The sequence below is a fragment of the Aythya marila genome (assembly GCF_965140915.1).
Source record: "Aythya marila genome assembly, chromosome: 6".
NCBI classification, from domain to species: Eukaryota; Metazoa; Chordata; class Aves; order Anseriformes; family Anatidae; genus Aythya; species Aythya marila.
The window spans coordinates 22,034,115-22,052,825 of record NC_139047.1 but is presented as its reverse complement, the minus strand read 5'-3'; the positions used below and the strand labels follow the sequence as shown (position 1 = coordinate 22,052,825).

General features: G+C 36.7%; 1 protein-coding gene across 2 annotated transcripts in view; it reads right to left on the bottom strand.

Moving 5' to 3' along the window:
• Positions 1-3,493: 3,493 nt before the first annotated feature.
• The window catches only part of DPP4 (dipeptidyl peptidase 4), a 39,556-nt gene continuing 24,338 nt past the window's right edge, over positions 3,494-18,711 (bottom strand). Inside the window, exons 19-26 of one of the 2 annotated variants that reach the window (XM_082762959.1) lie at positions 17,155-17,224; positions 14,474-14,668; positions 13,559-13,613; positions 12,065-12,164; positions 10,390-10,454; positions 5,114-5,186; positions 4,790-4,863; positions 3,494-3,943 (exon numbers count right to left, since the gene is read on the bottom strand). In XM_082762959.1, coding sequence (XP_082619085.1) covers positions 3,845-3,943; positions 4,790-4,863; positions 5,114-5,186; positions 10,390-10,454; positions 12,065-12,164; positions 13,559-13,613; positions 14,474-14,668; positions 17,155-17,224 — 731 coding nt within the window. In that variant the 3' untranslated portion in view covers positions 3,494-3,844. Of the gene's footprint in view, positions 3,944-4,789; positions 4,864-5,113; positions 5,187-10,389; positions 10,455-12,064; positions 12,165-13,558; positions 13,614-14,473; positions 14,669-17,154; positions 17,225-18,711 lie in introns of those variants that run through there. The other variant, XR_014317723.1, reaches the window with a different exon arrangement.

Here is an 18,711-nt window from a genome sequence, read left to right as displayed (position 1 = left end):
TATATATTAAAGTATCTATTATAAACATTCTCTCACTTTGGTTGAAAAACACCACCACATCCTTTGATGTGAAACATTGGTACAGTATTTGTTAAAATGCAACCTGTGATTACAGTATCTTGTATTGTACGAATGTTGCTGTGGTAGGCCAAACAACTCCATTATGTCATTACTGAATCCATTATTTTATAATAGGGAAAATTTTGTAGATACAAACTATACCGCCCATGCAATTATAACACCTGCCCAATGGTTTTCTTCTTTATTGCCTAAAATACAGCCACATAAAGTGCATATTTATATTGTTCTATTAACAACTGTAAACCTGTTAATTTCAGAGTTTGTGTATAATACTTAAAATGGGTATCCTGCTATTGGTTTTGTTACAGCTCTTTTCACTGTTCTATAAAGTACATATTGATTAAAAGATTAAAAACAACATTGCTAAGTAAAATGTGGCTTTAAAGCTACTGCAAAGACATTTGTCATGAACAATTTTGTTATTGCCTGATCCTTCAAGCTGTTCTTTTGTGTAAAACAAGGACTATGAGATTAAGTATTGAATTAATAGAAATGTGGAGCAAAAGTTTTATGGATTATTTGAAACTTTCTAATTTTTAAAATTTTTAAGATACATTTTTAAATGATTAAATGAAGGCTGTCACTATTGCTTTGAATCCTATGAATGAGCATCTGCAGTCTCATATTCTTTCTAAGAACTCAGCTACAGGGCTTTAACATTCCCTAGCTTTCAAAATAGCTAATCTTTCCACAGTCCTCATGTGACTTACTTTTCATTTCCAGCACATTTAAAGTATTCCTTCTGATGTTTTTGTGTGTGTGTGTGAGTGCGTATGTATGTTTTACTACTTCAGCCATAAATGATAACTGTGTTTTGCTGCAAGCCAGTAGGGTCACTGTTCTAAATTTTACTTGGCATTATCAAAGCCCATTAAAGACCATTTCTATGGGGGTGGGGGAAAGACATGTAACGGAAATAAGGAAGGATTTACATTTAATTAAATGTTTGTATTTATAAATTTAGGAAAAAATGCCAACGCATTAAGGTTAAATGCTTTGTTTTGTGTACTTGATGATAAATTATAATATTCCAATTGTTTTAAGGTTAGTATAGAAGTTCAATACTGGTTCATCCCGAAAGCAGCCTGGTGGTGTTTTAATATGTTGCTGGCTTTAATGCAGATAATGTATACAATCAAGATGTATTAGTTTCACTTGACCAACTCTTAGAATATTAAGAAATCACTGTATTCAATGGCATTCTGTATTTCTGTTCAGTATTCCAGGGTGTTTTTTTTTAAACAGTCACTCTATTCTTGTGTGAATTTAAATGCTATTCCAATGTTAATCTCAACATTCTGAATCACACAATATAAATGTAGTGCTATATTTACTTCTAATTTCATATTCCTGGTCAAAATTACTCATTTCTTGGATGTAATTTATTACAGAAGTTTATGTGTACATGTGAATAGACTATTGTGTTTTTCACAATTAAGAAATGTTACGTGAAAATAAATATTTATCCTAACTAATTTTCAATTTTTATTTTCACACTGCAAAATATGCAAGTATGCAACGTTGTACAGTATTTTAAATGACTACCTGATGCTTGATTATGTCTCACAAATATCTGAATTGTATAACTCAGTCCTACTTCATATCCAAGTGAGATCTTATTGAATCATGCGCTATAACCAGCATTGGCTAGCTGTGCGTAGTTGGTGGTGGTGTAGATGGTGTGTCTCTAAGAAACAGTAAGTGTGCCATCAGGGATTGCATATAACTGACCTGTTCCAGGAAGAGAGTGGGAATTAGATTCTGATTTACTGGTCATGAGTTGGTTCAACTAGCTCATGGGAGAGATGATGTGGAGCAGGCAGCAGTAGTTGGGTCCTTTAACAGCTCATGAGGTAAGTTCATACGGCTTAAAATTCCGCAAAGCGATAGTACTTAAATTGTCTAATGGTTGATCATTTGTTCAGCTACTGTCTATGGTGGGAGCTCCTGCTATTCTTAGAGTCCCAGATTTCTGCTCCTGAAAAAATCCTGTACCTGTAGGCCTTAAAGCCTACTACTTTTGCCAACCCCCAAATACTTAAATTATTAACTCTGTCTTATTAAAACACTTTTGAGCTTCACTAAGTTCTGAACCAAAGAATGGAAGCCTCCCAGACAGAAAACTTTAACTCATGCTTCAGGCTTCTGCTGCCTCTTAATATTTTACACAAAGTATACAAAGAACTTAAGTTTCCCATTTTAGCTGGAAAAAAATAAAGAGGAAAAAGTGTTAACTAGCATATAAGTGCCTAACTCTAGTATGTGGTAGTACTTCAGCCACAACCAGTTGACTCAGAGCAGAGCTTTGTATATTAATGAAGCTAGCTGGCTTTCTTCTGGGGCTTAAGTTTTAGGTATTTTACCTGTGCTCATGCATTTTTAAGTTGAAGTGCTATTTGTCAGTTCCCTGAGGTAGCTCTATTATCTTATTGTCTGCATTATTCTTGGAGCTGGGGAAGATGTACCAGACCAAAGAAATTCAGGCCTCCCCATTTTTTATCTCCCTGTATGACTACTTTTACAGTCACATCATTTACATCATGATACATACATACATGCAATCACATGCTAATCATATCTAATATCATGATACCATGAGGCAAAACCAGAAATTTCACTGTAAGTCTTAGAGTTAATGTATTTTTGTAACATTCTAGGAGTTATTTCTTAAGCAGCATTTTCAATGCCATAGAATATATATCCTTTTTGACTTATGACTTTTGACTTATGACTTATTATTTTAAAGCAGCACATTTTGTAGAACAGATGCAACCTAGTTATATGATCTACGTGAAATTAAGAAAATATGAGTCTTATTTTCAGATGGTGAAGCCTACCTGGAGTGCTGAAGGTAAAGCAGAAGTTTACGGGTAAGCTGCAAAGAAGAGCAGGTTTGCTAAACAGCATGTTCATGTGAGACCTACAGTCTACTCCTCACTTTAACTGACAGGTCATGCAGTAGTGCTTTATGCTAGCCTACTCATTGGTAAATAGGAAATTAAAAAGAAAAAAAAAAAAAAAAAAGAAAAAGCAGTTTCTCTCCTAAAAAAGAAACAACAGTGAACTGCTAGAGTTCCCAGGTAACAGTTTACCAGAGCAGAAAGAAATTCAGTGCTGCTGGTTTCATTTAAGATCTTTAGTGAAAGCTGGTTACAAACATTCCTTGCAAGATTTTTTCAGCTGTAATCTAAGAGTTTGCAGAGAAAATACTAACTTAAGGAACTGCAGTTAACAAAGTGTTTCCATCTGCATAGAAAATACTAACATTGCGGCATTCACGGTACTATTTCTAAAGTAATCATTGATCGTACATTAAGGTAATTTCTGCAAAACCTGTTCAAAGTTTTATCTGTGTTTTCACAGAAATAATCACAGGGCTCTTATTTTGGAAAACATTGTTTTTATTCCTCAAGTGATGATCATGTCAATTTCTATTTGATGTTATTTTCACCATTCATTATACCACATAGAAACTGTTTTTTTTTGGTTTTCAGTTTTAGACAAATAACAAAACAAAAAGTACTGATTCAAGAAAGTACCACGCTTGCTGGAAGTCTACAACTTACTTACATCCTGGTGATGTTAATGACCTGATTAAATGCAATCAATAATAGTAGCTTGGCAACAGAAATCTTTATAAAAATTAGCACTTCATCATATATTCAGGTATCCCAAAGTTTATACTGGCTCATTGTCCATTAACTACAGAGTTTTCTGGAGAAAACCCACGACTAACCACCAAAATGCTGGTGCCATTCCTGTGCTAGGGCAGTGAGAAACATTGCTTTATGAAATGGCTCATGTGAGTATAAATATGCTTATGTGCTTGACCGGTGATGGAATGGTCTTTGTCGGTATACCACTGTAGGAAAGAAAATACATAGAGAATGTTACCTCTTGCTACACCCAAATCATACAAACCAAATGTCATAGACATCATTAAAACAAAAACAAACAAACCAAAAAAATATTCAGCCAGCTGTTGAGAGGCTAAATTCAGCATTGAGGCAAAGGGGGTAGGAAGCCACTGTGATTTCTGTTCCTGATTTTTGTGGGATACACCAGCTAGTCATGCTAAGTACAAAATATATACGTTACTTGTCCATATGGAGGCTAGTTCAGAGGGTTGTCCACTCTCACCACCTCAACCCTTCAAGGACAGCTCATATACATTGGTGCACCTGCCTTCATTCTGTACTTTATCTAGTGTTCCCAAAGTCTGGGAAAAAGTAGTAAAGGAAGCACCAACACCTTATTGTGGGAGTTCCCATGCACAGCATGCTGGGGCAACTATGGGGTCTAACAAGTTTAGTAGAGAAACGCTGAAAATGATGGACAGGATATGTTGGGTAAAGAAATGGACTTAACTGAAGTTACCATTTTCTTATATAGTAAGATAGCATACACCCACAGTTGGCTGAATAGTCTCTAAGATTGGGACTAGCCTGACTGAGAACACAGAAAAATGAACAAAATGAAAGATTAGGTAAACAGGATCAAATAGGAGAAGCAACTGCTTCATTTTTTTTCTCTTATGCAGTAGATACATGGAAAGTTATGTTAAGATTTAAATTACTGAAGGTGAAATGCAAGTATGTGAGCTTTCATTTAAGATGGCAATTGATTTGTATGTAACTACAAGCAGCTGATGGCACCATTCTCATAATATAAGTTCATTTGTAATATGATAAACAAAACACAGACATACCATTGCCTGAAAATCCACTTCAGCTTCCACAAGAGCTTTGGCTATCTGTGCTGCTTGCTGAAAGTGAACATTATCTGAAAAAGGAAGAAAAAAAGGAAAAAGGTAAACAAAATTTTGATTCTGTACTACTATGGGGGAAAAAACAAAACAACGAACACAGAAGACTCCCCAGCACTGCTGCCTGAAACACAAATTAGTTGCAGAAAGCTGTATTATTTTATTGACGTAAATGTAACAGCCTTGCCCCTTCATGCTTTTGTTTTGTCAGTAGTAGAATTGCAAACCTGTCTGTAATACTAAAATGTCTAATTAACTGCAACTCACCATCTGCTGTTCCATGAATAAGGAGATACTCAACTTCCTTGAATTTTTCAGCTCTGGCCATTACTGTTGAACTCTGAAATTAAAGAAAAGGAAAAAAATAAAAAAAAAAAGGTGCTATTTGTTAGAAGATGATTTGCTACCAACTGACTGATTCCTGTTGACACAGTCTGGGGTTCCTGAGATAAAAGCAACAACCCTTGCCCACCTCCCACAAAGTAGCATGTTCACATACCCAACAGCACTGTGCTCACACAAACCATTCTGCACTGGTCTGCAATTATTACCAAGGGTTATGTCTGAAAAGTAACAGGCAATTCCAGAGGGGAAGGAGTTTTGTGAGTGAGATAGACATTTAATGCATTGCTAACACGTTGTTAGCCTGCAGCACACCACTTGCCATAGGTTTTCTGTGATACTGCAGAGAAGTTAAAAAATGTTGCCATGGCAACAGTGCACCCTATGATAGTGAGGAGAAGATATTACAGAGACTACGTCCATTATCTTCCCCACAAAGATGTATACTACAGTCTACCTGTAGCTAAATTCAACAGAGCCTGTATGTCCTCATTCTCAAGTAAATATGGGCGAGAAGTTTTAAAGAACACTCTCCCCCAAGTGTGATACAGACATGCCTGACAGAAAAAAAAAAAAAACACAAAACACTAGACCAAATCTATAAATAGAAGTCAAGCTGCATTTTAGGAATTAAAAGATAATATGGCAATGAAAAAATAATCAGCAACTAACTCAATAAATTCAAAACACTTACTTAAGTGACACACTTACGAGGGCCTAATAATCACCTGAGCACTATAAGCAGGTGTACCAGGTGCTAAAGAATGAGGGAAGTAAAGACTTCAGAGACTGCATTTGGACAAGGAAAGGGAACAGGACAATGTTTTGCCATGAGGGTGGAAAAAAGAAAATGGACAATGTAAGATAGTGGAGGATTGATAAACTACCCAAAATAATGGTACAATACGTTGATGAAATTTCCTTCCACTAGCACTATTATATGGGTTCTCTGCCGAAGATGCCTGAATCCCTGTGGAAGTTCTCTCTATAGTACTGCAACTTAAAAGCTACTATGACAAAGAAAACAAGTAAAAATTAGAAACAAAAGAATGCATAATTTTTTCCTCATACAAAGGCTGTATCCTTGTGCATGAATTTGTATTTAGTACACAAAAACGTCAAATACATTATATACCAAGAAACAGAAATGTTTTGCTTTTCTTATATATCTGCACACACACTCAAAATATCTTTAAAGCAAAGATAAATATTAAATCCCTTTTCCCTTCTGCAAAAACAGCATACTTCAAGCTTTCATAAGTGAAATTTGTTCTCTGTGATGATTATTCAACCACATTTGAAAAACAAGTTCATCGGGAGAAAAAAAAAAAGCAGCAACAAAACACCTCCAATCCATGACACTGTATTTGCCATCTTTTGATAAAGGAAGGATGCAGTTCAGCAGAAGTCCCATATAATGTATAGAAAGCCATGCACATTGGAAGCATAACACCACCCACTGAAACATTTTGGGATCATACAGTAGGAATTGCTAGGTAAGAGCACCAAAATCTGCAGAGGGGATTATGTTTCAGCAAGAAGCACTGGTACAGCAGCCAACCAAAGGAATGATTTACAAAGCATCAGCCCAGTGATTAAAAAAGAAAATGACACACGCAGTATCCTTTGAATGAAACAAGTTGCCTTGTGCGCATGTGCAAAATTATGGATCTTTATAAACTTTCTTCCAGCAAATAAACGCTGGCTTAAGGGACAGCACACCTTCTGACTGGAAGGCCAACTTGAGGTACAATTCTGGGAATTTGACTTTCCAAAAGCAGTTTTAAAGAAAATGTCACTTATTTTCCCCTTCCAAGCATTAAACAAGATAAAATACTTTAGAAGTAAGGTGCACACAAAAGAGATACTTTTTTTTTTTTTTAAATTACTTTCAAATGATTTACGACTTGCTGTACCCATACTCAACACAGAGAGTCCCTTCCCTAAAATGCACTTTAAGGACATAGTATTTCTTCCAAAAAATTAATAATAAAGATGGTAGGGTAGGGAGTAATCTGAAGTTAGACACAGTTAAAACAACAGCTAAAAACAAACCCCAAGTGGACTGTATGTAAATGCAACTTAATTTACCCTTTTCCTTTTCATAGTTACACTGTCATGACAATGGTTCTGAAGAGGGACTGTGTACAAGTGCTGAGAATTAGGCCCTGCTGAGTGTAACTGGCTTTTCTAAAGATCACACAGCAGTCAACATTTTATCAGCACTCAACAAACAAGTTAAGGTTTGGCTGAAACTGAAGGTCTCTCTCCCTTTAGCATATTCTCAGATAATAGAACAAATGTCAAATCAGTACAAGATGGCATATTTACAAAATTGTACCCTGTTTTGCATAACCTAATGATGCAGCAGTTCTTAAGGACTGAACATTTCAAATCTGCTAGAAAAGGATTGCCAAATCTATGACTGTTTCAAACACTTGCCAAAAGCATATCAAATTCAGAGTGAACTGCAAAATAATCTCACAAGTTGAACAGTCTCTTTGGTATGCTTTACGTGGCTACTGCATCTGACCTCTGTAGCTCTGGCCCATTTTAGTCTCAAGTCCTTTACGTCAGGGACGGTTCTTCCTAAGCAGAGAGTTTTTTTCTCCCATTCAGGTTAGGATCTGTACTGATGTTTTCACAATTATATTGGAAGCTCCACCCATGCTTGCTCCTTTCTTTTACAAAGCTCTAACTTTTAATACCCTGCAACTCACCTAGAAGGCACTGATCACACCTAATTAGCCTCCTCAAAGGATCACGAGCCATCCTTCAGACTGTTAACAAGCCAGACTTCTCATCTATCAATGTGCACCCTACCTAATGTCATAGTAACACAAAGGTAGGGTGTACTTCTCAACACCACTAGATATCATTTCTTGAGATGATATCACATCATGGTCATTAGCAATACTCTGTGCATTAGGAAGGCACCAGCAGCACACATCTGCTCTAAGCAGATGTGTACACAGTCGCATTTGTTTTAAACCAGGGCACACAGTGCAGATTTTATGCAACCTTTCAAGTCAGGTTTACACTGGATGCAGTAGGATAGACAATATATGATGCAGCATGCAAACCTGACAGTATGAAGTTAACAGTTCAAAAAATGCTTTAACAGGTTCAGCTAGGAGAGCTTTTCAGTACATATTTTGCATCAACTTGCTAAACAAATTCATTTCGGGGAATAACCCTTAGCAGTGGGTAAGGGACCAGGAGGCAGGCCAGGGGTCTGGGGCACTGAAGAAAGGGGCTACAGTCCAGCACATTCCTTGCTTGAAGTCAGTAATGATCTTCAGTAACAACAAAATCCTATGACTCTTCCACTGTTGTTTTATGAAAAGCAACAAACCCACCTCTCGAGCTACCCACCCGCCCTTCCAGGTTTAAGTGGAAAAGCAAATTCCAAGTAATGCATTATTTGGGGCTTTTAGCAATGAACGAAGACTTCCTCAAATTTCATTTTCCTGTCTCTAGAAGGAGCAGTGAAGTGTGACAATCTGATCTGTGCAATTACCCCTCCTCCATCTAACCACCATTCTCCCCAATTAGTCCTCTGAGTAACACATTTGAAACCTTTAGCTCTTTGGTACTGGCAGTTTCAACGTGGCTATTGCCAGCAATGAATCCTATGCCAAGAAAATCCGACTCCTGGCTTGAAAGGATTAAACAGTCCTCTGTTGCCATCTGTGCCGTGAAGCTGGTGAATGACTTTGTGCACCCAGAGCGTTAACGTTCGTTCTACACAACGACAGTAACTTCTATTTACACTGCTACCTCACAGACCTCCTACTGTTCCCACTGCCTTAAAGAAACACATTTGGAAAAAGGCAGGCGGGCTGCTGCAGGCTGTTGGTCAGTCCCCAGTGGGTCTGAGCAGCTCGTTGATTCAGAGAGACATAGTACAAAGTCTCCCAGCAATCACAGCTGATTTCCTCAGTTTTGACCAGGGCTTCTCATACAGCAATTGACAAAACTAGATCACTGTAGCAATATGGCAAAACAGGCGTTCCAGTCCGTATTTCATCGCATATATGCATGTACTTAAATGTTTTACCATACTTTCAAGTCAGCGCAACAACCTCCAGCCTTCCCCCCCCAACCATGACACTGATTTCAAGCCCCCCCTCCAAGACACAATCATTCCTAAGCTGTTTTCTAACCTATTTACCAAGCTAAAACGAGAGAATGCCCCCATCTCTTTTGCTTTAGTATACGTGTTTGTTTCCAGCATCACCAGAGCTAAACCTCTCTGAAAAATCCCAATGACAAAGTACCCCTCAGATTACTTACTGTTCTCCAAGAGCTGCTGTATTTCAACCTTGGGTTGAAATTTAACACTTTACAGAAGGCTTGGGCAGCTCTGCCCTACTCTCAGCTGCCTGGAATTTCAAAAAGCCCTTTAGGCAACAAAATGCAGCTACTGCAATGGTACACAGAGGAGCAATGTTACTCCTCTTTAATGAACATAAACAATCAACAGGTATTTTGCTCCCAATAAAACACCTGGAAATTCCCTAATTTCTGGACAAACATCAGTTATTTTAGATTAAAGTTTAGAAACCCTGTGTTCATAGAGATTAGGCCAAAATTCTGTCCCTGATGATGATGTTGGCTTCCAGCTGGTCTGCAGTTTGGGTATGGGATCAGAGTACTGACAGATTTGCCTACCTGTAAAGGATTCCTAAGAGATTTTTTTTTCCCTGACTAAAGTTTGCAACATGGATATGATGTGAACTTTCCAATTTATGATGTTTTTTTAAAAATAAATTTCAGAGAAATGCAGTGCATTTTTTTTTTTAAATAAAACATACTTTGCCCATGATCATATTAAATTTTAAAGCAAATTTGTTTCCTGGTGATTAAAATAAAACTGTTTTTACAGCTAGTTTTACAGTCTGTAAAGTAGCCAAATGGAATTGAACTTAAAAAACAAAAAACACGACAAAAATTACAACAAAAACCAACACACAAAAAAAACAACTGAAAAGCCACAGCATACAGCAAGAGGTAACTGCCTTGTTTGAATCCAAATGCATGAAACTAGAGCCTCTAAAAGCACAATGCAACAATTAACACTGGAATAATGAAACACTTAATTCTTCCCCTGGGGAAGGAACAAGATTGTGTAAAGAACAACAGAGTGGCTTAGAAAAGAAACAACACATAGAAATGAAATTAAGTGAATTCTTTCTTACATTGTAGTTTTTCAGATTATCACTTTCTATAGGAAGGCCCATGTATCGCTCCGTGTATATTGAATCTGTAATAAAAAAAAATCAGAATATACTACTTAGTTTTTCAGTATTTCTGCCTACCAGAAATTTCAGTCTGTTACACACAAAAAGAACGCATACTGGAAAGTAAGAAGAGATAGAAGATTTAAAACAGATTTTCCACAATGAGCCATGTAGGTAACCATCATTATTCAGAATATTTAATCTTGTTGCCATGGTCACCTGAATGCTGAATATTAATAAAGTACTTTGTGTCAATGTTACCTTATTGTTATTCTTTCGGTAAGCCTAAGAAAATAGCTGAAAATCTTTCAGTAAATGACTGGCATTTGAAAAAAATAAAGCTGAGAAATTTAATGTAAATTTTTACTAGTTAAAAACTATGAAATGAAAATATAGTAGTTTGGGACTCAGCTAGTATCTATCATATACATATAGTCAAAATTTAGTATTTGATTTTCCACAGATTTTTCAGCATAATATCCTATCACATTTGTAGATCTGCTGCTTTATTTTAAGTCATACAAACCGACACTATTTCACCATATTCTAATATCCATTGGATTTCTCGCCAGTGTTGTCACAGGTTTTTGGTGTTGAATATACATGCCTCCATAACCCTTTCTTTTATCTAATCAACTCAAAATGTATTTTAAAGATACTGATCTTTATTTAAAATTAAAAAAAATAAATTCCCTGACATTCTGTAATATTCATGTCTAAAACATTAAAAACATCTCTACATCCCCAATAGACTACTACAAATATCCGTCAGTATGCTCTGAGCTGCTGACTTAGCCAGAGCACACAATACAGTCTTATACAGCCTCTGTGCTAGATGCAGAATAAATTATACCTTTATTTAGCATAGATTTGCCATGGAAAGCTTTCCTTTGAAAGTTTTTGGATGTATCAAAGCAAGAAAAATATCAATATATAGTCACATTGTATTAACACATACTATATTGTCAATTACATATTTTTTTTTTAATCTGGGAGGAGGTCCTCTACAACTGTTTTTATAGCCTCATGCAATATACAACCTTACACAGTATAAGCCTGAGGCATGTATAGACTAGTCCACTTGTTCAGTTTTAGCTCGCGTCAAGCTATGCATAAGACTAGATTTATAAAATCCAGATTTTATACTCTAAAAAGAAAAATACAGAGAAAATTCAAATTCTGTTGTCATTTTGAGAGACAAGTTTAAGGACTTAAAATTTGATGTTAGGTCTCACAGTTCTTTTTTAAAAAGTAGCATTTTAAATACACACAGACTACTATTGATGGATTGCTGACATTTAGTACTGGTCTCAGCTCCTCAGAACACGTAGCAGCTTTGGAATACAACTGCAGACACATTGTGGTATTACTACAAATATTATAACAATTTTGCATCGTTAAAGGTCATAAAGATTATATGGAATTGTGGATCTGACTTTTTAAAATAAGAAATAAGATTTAGGAAACTGGTTTAATTCTGAAATGCAATACCCATGAGTTCATAAAAACAGACCAAATGGCATTTACATGGCATCTAGTAGATAATCAAAGTTCTGCACTATGAATCAACACTTTGCAGCATGTGCACTGCAAGACATATGGGAATCCTTGTAACAAGGAAGCCATCACATACCATAATATTGCCAACGTGACACAGGGGCAACCGCTATTCCACACTTGAACACGCCGCTTCCAGAGCCAAGCACCATGGAGGTCACATATCCCCCATAAGACTGAGAAGAAAACATTGCTGTTATTTTAGTCAGAAAGAAAAGGATGGGGCCCATCTGCTAAATGGTTCACCAGACATTTATAGGCTCAGCAGTTTTCATATTAATGAACTCCATTCTGAATTTGGGTCAGATCTCACCCAGCCTGCTCAGTGGGGGAAACAGGCATCAAACAGCGCATGGCAGCTGTGGCTCTGATGAATGAGTGCTTGCTGTGGAAAAGGGGTGCAAACGCCACTGAACTGTGACTCAGCTTGGAATGACAGTGTTTGGTAGCACCGTAGGCAGCAGCGAAAGACAGGAAACAAGACACTGCTGAACCGCTGTGTCCCTCTCCATGCTGGTGAAGTGGGTGGAAGCAGAGCAGAGGCCCACAACACGCTTGATGAGTAGTTGCACCAGGGCACCCAAAAATTTACAACTCCCTCAGAGTAGGCCTACGGCAGCTCACTTGCTAACTCTCCTCCAAAGCGTCAAGAGCAAGACTGTGACTGGGGAGTGAAGGATCTTCTGCTGAGTCTGTGGGAGGAACTGTGCAGCAATACACTTCTTGGTATGCACAGAAAATTCACTTGCAGTCTATCCTGATACACAGATGAGTAAATATCTGACACACTTGAGCATTCAGGCAGCAAGATACCTAAACAATGTCACCGACTGCCCAAATGACTGCCCTCACTGTAGTTTGAAGAGGTTATTTAAGAAAATGTGACCACCCACATTCAAAAAGAAGAGTAATTTTTGGATCTCGTTCTTGTCTTGAAAATAGATTACAGGCAAATGGTAACTTTAGTTCAAAGCCGCATGTTTGCTCCAACTTCAATACTCAGGTCCTCTCAATGAGATCAGCAAGCTAACACATGTACTTACTAATTATCCATGTATGGGTAATTACACGTACTTACTAAAAACCCACGTATGAATACGTTATCTAACCTGGCAAAATGAATGTACCTAGTGAGAGGCTGACAATCCGAAAACTCAAGAAAAAGAAATTCTGTTGGCCCACAGGTTTGATACCCAGGATACGTAACCCCCAACCTAGCCCCAGGAGGACTGTTCTTCAACTAGTCATCCTGAGACTCATAAGGAGTAAGATTGGAATGCATTAAGTCCTCCATTTCCGTAGAAAAAAAATACCTCCTGCTACAGTTCATTACACACTTGACTTCATACAACAAAGTGGTGTTTATCCCCATAAGAAAAGGTACTAAGGGCATCACTGGCATCATCTTGCCACCAAGAACTTATTCACTGGTGCCCACCATCAGCAATTTAGTTCAAAATCCTGCATGCAGTCCTGCACATACTTAGAAAGCATGCAACAGACACACCTTGACACCAGAAAAAATGTTACAATTAAATAATAAGCCAGCCAAACTAATTTGAGTACTTACCCAACCCCAAATAGCTATTCTGTCCTTATCAACAAAGCTCATTTCAGAAAATTTTCTAAAAGCAAACAGAATAATTTAATGCTTAATGGATTGCAGGTCTCTGCCATGATACAGATGTGCCTATTTTCCATCATGTTGGCCCTTTTCACCTCTATGAATAAGCATGTCCCACTTCACAATGACTGTAAAACCTGGAAGGTCTGCAAAAACACTTAAACACCCACTGAAATTTGTATCATTTGCTGGAATTAGGTTAGATCCCTCAGTTGTCGCTGTCTCCCCACACACGCACTTCTCCCCGCCACTTTTTTTTTGTTTAAGTAAAAAAGCTACATTCAAATCGCAGCAGTAAGGGACATCAACATCTATAAATCCAAGTGAGGGTTTAAAAAAGAACAAAAAAAATCTGAAACACTATTTGTTTAAACTCATTAACATTTTAAAATCCCCAAAGGCAAATCCCAGAAGTTGAATTCTATATGATTAAGAGTCATACTGACACCATTAAGTTCAGTGAGGTTCTACAGCATAGATCAAGTGCTGAAGATCAGCTACAATATAAATACTGAGAACTGTAGCACATGCAAGTCTCACTCACAACAGAAACTTGTAAAAAGCTTGGAGTAAAACTTTTAGCTACCCATTCATTCATAGTGTGCTTTAGTTAATAATGTGACAGTTACCACCTCTATAAAAACAGCAATATGGTAAACTTGTTATTAAAGCCTTAACTTCTTTCTTTTTAAGCATAAAATGATGGTTGGCCCATAAATTACATTCTAAAAAAATGAATGTAGAATTTATTTATGTTTTAGCCAGTAATTTCAAGATGACCATTCAAAACATTCACCTGTTTCCCTGCACGGTAAGCATGGAAAAGAAGGAACACTTGTTGACCATTTCACTGTAGCTCACCTGGCTGCTGAAATTTGATCTTCCACTTCATAGGTTCCCAGTTTTCGGTTTATTGCATGCATGATTTCATCCCCTTGGTATCCACTTCCTCTGCCATCAAAGGTTGCTACAATGATCTGCTCTGTACTTGCAAGATATGTAGCCCAGTTAATCCGGAAGACATAATCCACCTTCTGACTACAAGGTCCTGCATACCTGGATGAGAAGTCCCAGAGAATTCAAGCATTTAGTCTTCACATAGTCTCTCATTGAGCATTTGAAGCACAGTCATTCCTGACAATTTTCAGCAACCAAAGAAGGGCAAACTTTTAAACTAGACTGAGTAAAAAAGAAAAGCATCACCAACTGACCCCACACACATACTTGCTTGGACATTAAAAGCAATATGCTTTTTGAAATTTAAATTTTGTTTTATTGCTTTTTAATGTAATAAGAAACTTTATTGATTTTGACTTTAAATGGCTTATCAGAAATCTGAACCAAATTCTTCCTTGTGTGTGTTGACATATCTGAGTTTCAACGTGATGATGTTCAGCTATTTCTGTTCTGTTTACTCATTTATCTGGTTAAAGTCTGAAATCAGCAAACAGCCTTCCCTAAATGAAAACAAAAGGAATCTATCTTCTGCATTTTTACTGTTTCATCAGTGAAATTAAGTGTTCCTTTCAGTCTAAGCAAACTATTTTTACACACATTGTGAAAAAGGAATAAAAGATTTAAATTTTAACTTTAAAATAAAAGTACTTGGAAGCACTTGAGCACTATGAAATCAGATTAAGTACCTGGATGGTAAAATTATGTTTGCAATGTTGGACTCTCTAGCTGCTGTCCAATAGAAGGCCCACCAGAGTAAGAAATGAACAAGTAAGTGGCTCTTATTGCTCTACAACCCATTTTTCCCAGTTTTGAAAGCAAAGAAAAGCTATTAGGAATTCTTGATATCTAACTTTGTTTCTGCACACTACAGATCCTCTCACTGCTGCAGGAATTTCTTAAGATCACTATGAAGCAGAAGCGATCCTGCCAAAGGCACGGGTAAGTTGATAAAAACAGAACCAAAACCAAAAGAAATCTTAACAAGCAAAGAGCACTAACTGCTCATTAGAAGGTTAAATAGGCAAAAATTATATAATACGATTTGGTAGCATTGTAATAAAGATGTATCTAAAAATTAACAGCTGCTTTCTTTGAGGAATAATCTCTTGGTAAACAAAAGAAAAGGTTAACATTTCTGTTATAATTAATTGCTAATTTTCAGTAATTTCCAGTTAGAAGAAAACATACCACCAAGAACAAAAATGCTTGAGGAAGAATGGGTGAAAAAGCACGTGTTTGCAGTTTGACACATCTTATTTTATGCTTTTAGTTTGCTTCTCAGAATAGAAAAAAAATTAGTAGAATAATAGTCTGGTCATTTGTTCACCTAACTGCAAATAACTCTCACATCTTAAATTCAGATTTAGCACCTTTCTTTTTCTCCACAAAAAAAATGATTTTGTGATTTTTTTTTTTTCATCTTTTTAACACAGGGATAGGCAAGCCATGGCAAAGTTTGTATTAGCTTATTTACTGGCTTGACCTGACATGCCTTATCTCACTTTCTTCTCTTACTCCTTGAATTTGATAAGCTGCAAGACAATCACTTTACCAAAACGTAGAAGGCAGATACAACAGATATTTTGCAGAGTGAGGGGGTGCTCCAGAAGCAGTCACAGACAAAAGACAATGGTTCCTGAGCTACTCACTTCTTCCTTACAATGCTGCTGCACAACTTGCTCATGCAGTAAACAAGCAGCAAAGCCAAAGCAGCTTCTTAGGTCTGCACCCTTCAGCATTTGGGCAATTGCTGATGAGCATCCATGCTTGCACATCATCACTCACCTCATACAGGACTGGCACTGAAGGTACACTTATGTTGTTTATTAAACCTACTCAACTTTAAAGTTAAGGGCTTAGCACACTTCCTCCAGACTTCACAACACTGCTTATTGACTAATAGGTTCTCCCAGGATTTCACGTAATATTTTGAGAAAGTGAGACAAGCCAAGATTACTCGAGTTGATAAAGGAAAGGCTGTGCCCAATATTTGAAAGAAAAAATAAAAATACATCTTTGCTTTTCATCACAGACAAAAATCTAGTTTGGTTTTCAGTTAGCAGATATACTTGGGCGAGGAAGGGGCTAAATCTTAAAACCTTATAATTATGACTTCTAAGGTCTAAAATTTAAGAAAAAACAACAAATACAATTTTGACCACAGGATGCAGTTTGCCAACAACAGTTGACTGTCAAACATCACAGAGAAAATGCAATGCCATACTTACGACTTTACCGTTCAGATAAATAGCTTATTAAAGGTTTAATTTTGGAATGTAGTTTCATTCAAGATTATTCCTAAGGAACTCTAAGAGCAGAGAAGGTGGTAAGCTAACACTAACATCCTGGCTTTTAATTAAGATACAGAATATACCTGCTTCACTGCCACCTGCAAAATAGGCACTTGATAAACATTACATCATTTCAGGGTACAGGAATCTATCACAAACTGGGATGCACCTCATTTTCATTCTCTTAAAATTCCTTCAAGAAGTAATTGGCATGTTTTCTAATCTTACTAAGAGAATCTGAAGTACATGAAAGTGATTATTAACATGAAATTTCCATGTATCTCGAATACTCACACTTCAAGGAGCAGAGGGTACTTCTTTGATGAATCAAAATGGGGAGGCAGTATCATTTGATACCACAAGTCTGAAAATGAAGAGTGTGTGACTTCAGTCAGTTCTCCAGTGAAAAAATTCAACATGCATTGTAATTTATACAAGGACACATTTGAGTCAATTAAAAATAGCTTTGTCTGAACTGTCCTAACATATACAGATAAAGGTTCCTAGCTAGTCAGTAATATTTTACAGCAAAGTTAGCAGAAAGTCTATAACTGGAATGTTTAAAAAAATATATATATATAATTATAATATTTAGGAAATCAACATGCTGTCTTGTAGCTTTATACATTTACATGTAAAATTAAGTATGTCTGCAGTGGGAAATCTAACACTAGCTCACAAACGTTTCTCTACTCTAATTTTTCTCCCAGCACTAAATTCTAAATATTATCTACCTTCCAGATAGGTTTGCACAATAGTTTGCAAACCATCACAGAAACATACCCAAATATCTATTTCTCAGGCAACATTTTTCTGATTCCATCCATGTTACTTTTTCTACCAAAGGTGTCAGTGAGTTAGCTTATTATTCTAAATGCACACCAGGTAAGTTTTGCAATTGGCTTGATTGATCTGCTCATTTTTTGCTTGATTGTTTGGCTCATTGATCTTAAAATGATGGATACTGAAAAGGAAGCATGAAATAACGATGATGCACTGTGTTAATGGCTAGAGTGCAAGTATTAAAGGAATTTGTCCTGATATGAAAATACAAGGCACCAAAATGCTGAAAAAAAATGTAAGTCTTCACCTAACTTCTTCTTTTCCATCACCTGTGTACTCTATAATCATAGGAGTCATCTTTAATTTTATAAGTACACACATGAATTTGCAAGCAGACTCAGAACTTGAAGTAGGACTACATAAATGGACTTATTTCTCCTATTTGTGACATTAAAAATAGATTCCCCTTACCCAAAAACTTCTACCCTGAAGAGATGAAGTAGTAAGAACAAAGAAGAATAAAAAGATGAATACACAACTGACAGCACGAACCCTCCTCTTTAAACCTCCATCTTGCCTGGAAGATTTCATCTTTAGCCCTAGTAAAAACGTGACTAAAATAAAAGACAGAAAACACAAACATAAAGACAGTTATTAAATAAATAAGATAACAGCGGAAGGAGGGAGGCATCAAAAAGAACAGTTCACAATCATTGAGAGAAATCAATACAGTTTATAAAATATAATTTCATTAAGAACATTCATTTCTCAGGAAGAAGTTTGTCATGAAGAGAAAAGCTAGCAGCAAAGGCTGGAGCAAGAACAGTTAAGACAGGTACCAGGCCTACCACTGCCATTCTATCTGATGTTCCTCAGCCATCAGCCAAGGAGCATGCCGAGGAAGCATCTGTACCCAGACATGCAAATATTAGCACTATTAGCAAAGTGTTACTGGTTCAGTTTCTAACATTTCATTATTCACAAGTTGGTGCAATCTTGAAGCATGAACATGCTTTCAACAATGTGACTATTCAATCAAAATATTCTCCAACAGAAAGTCAAAGGTAA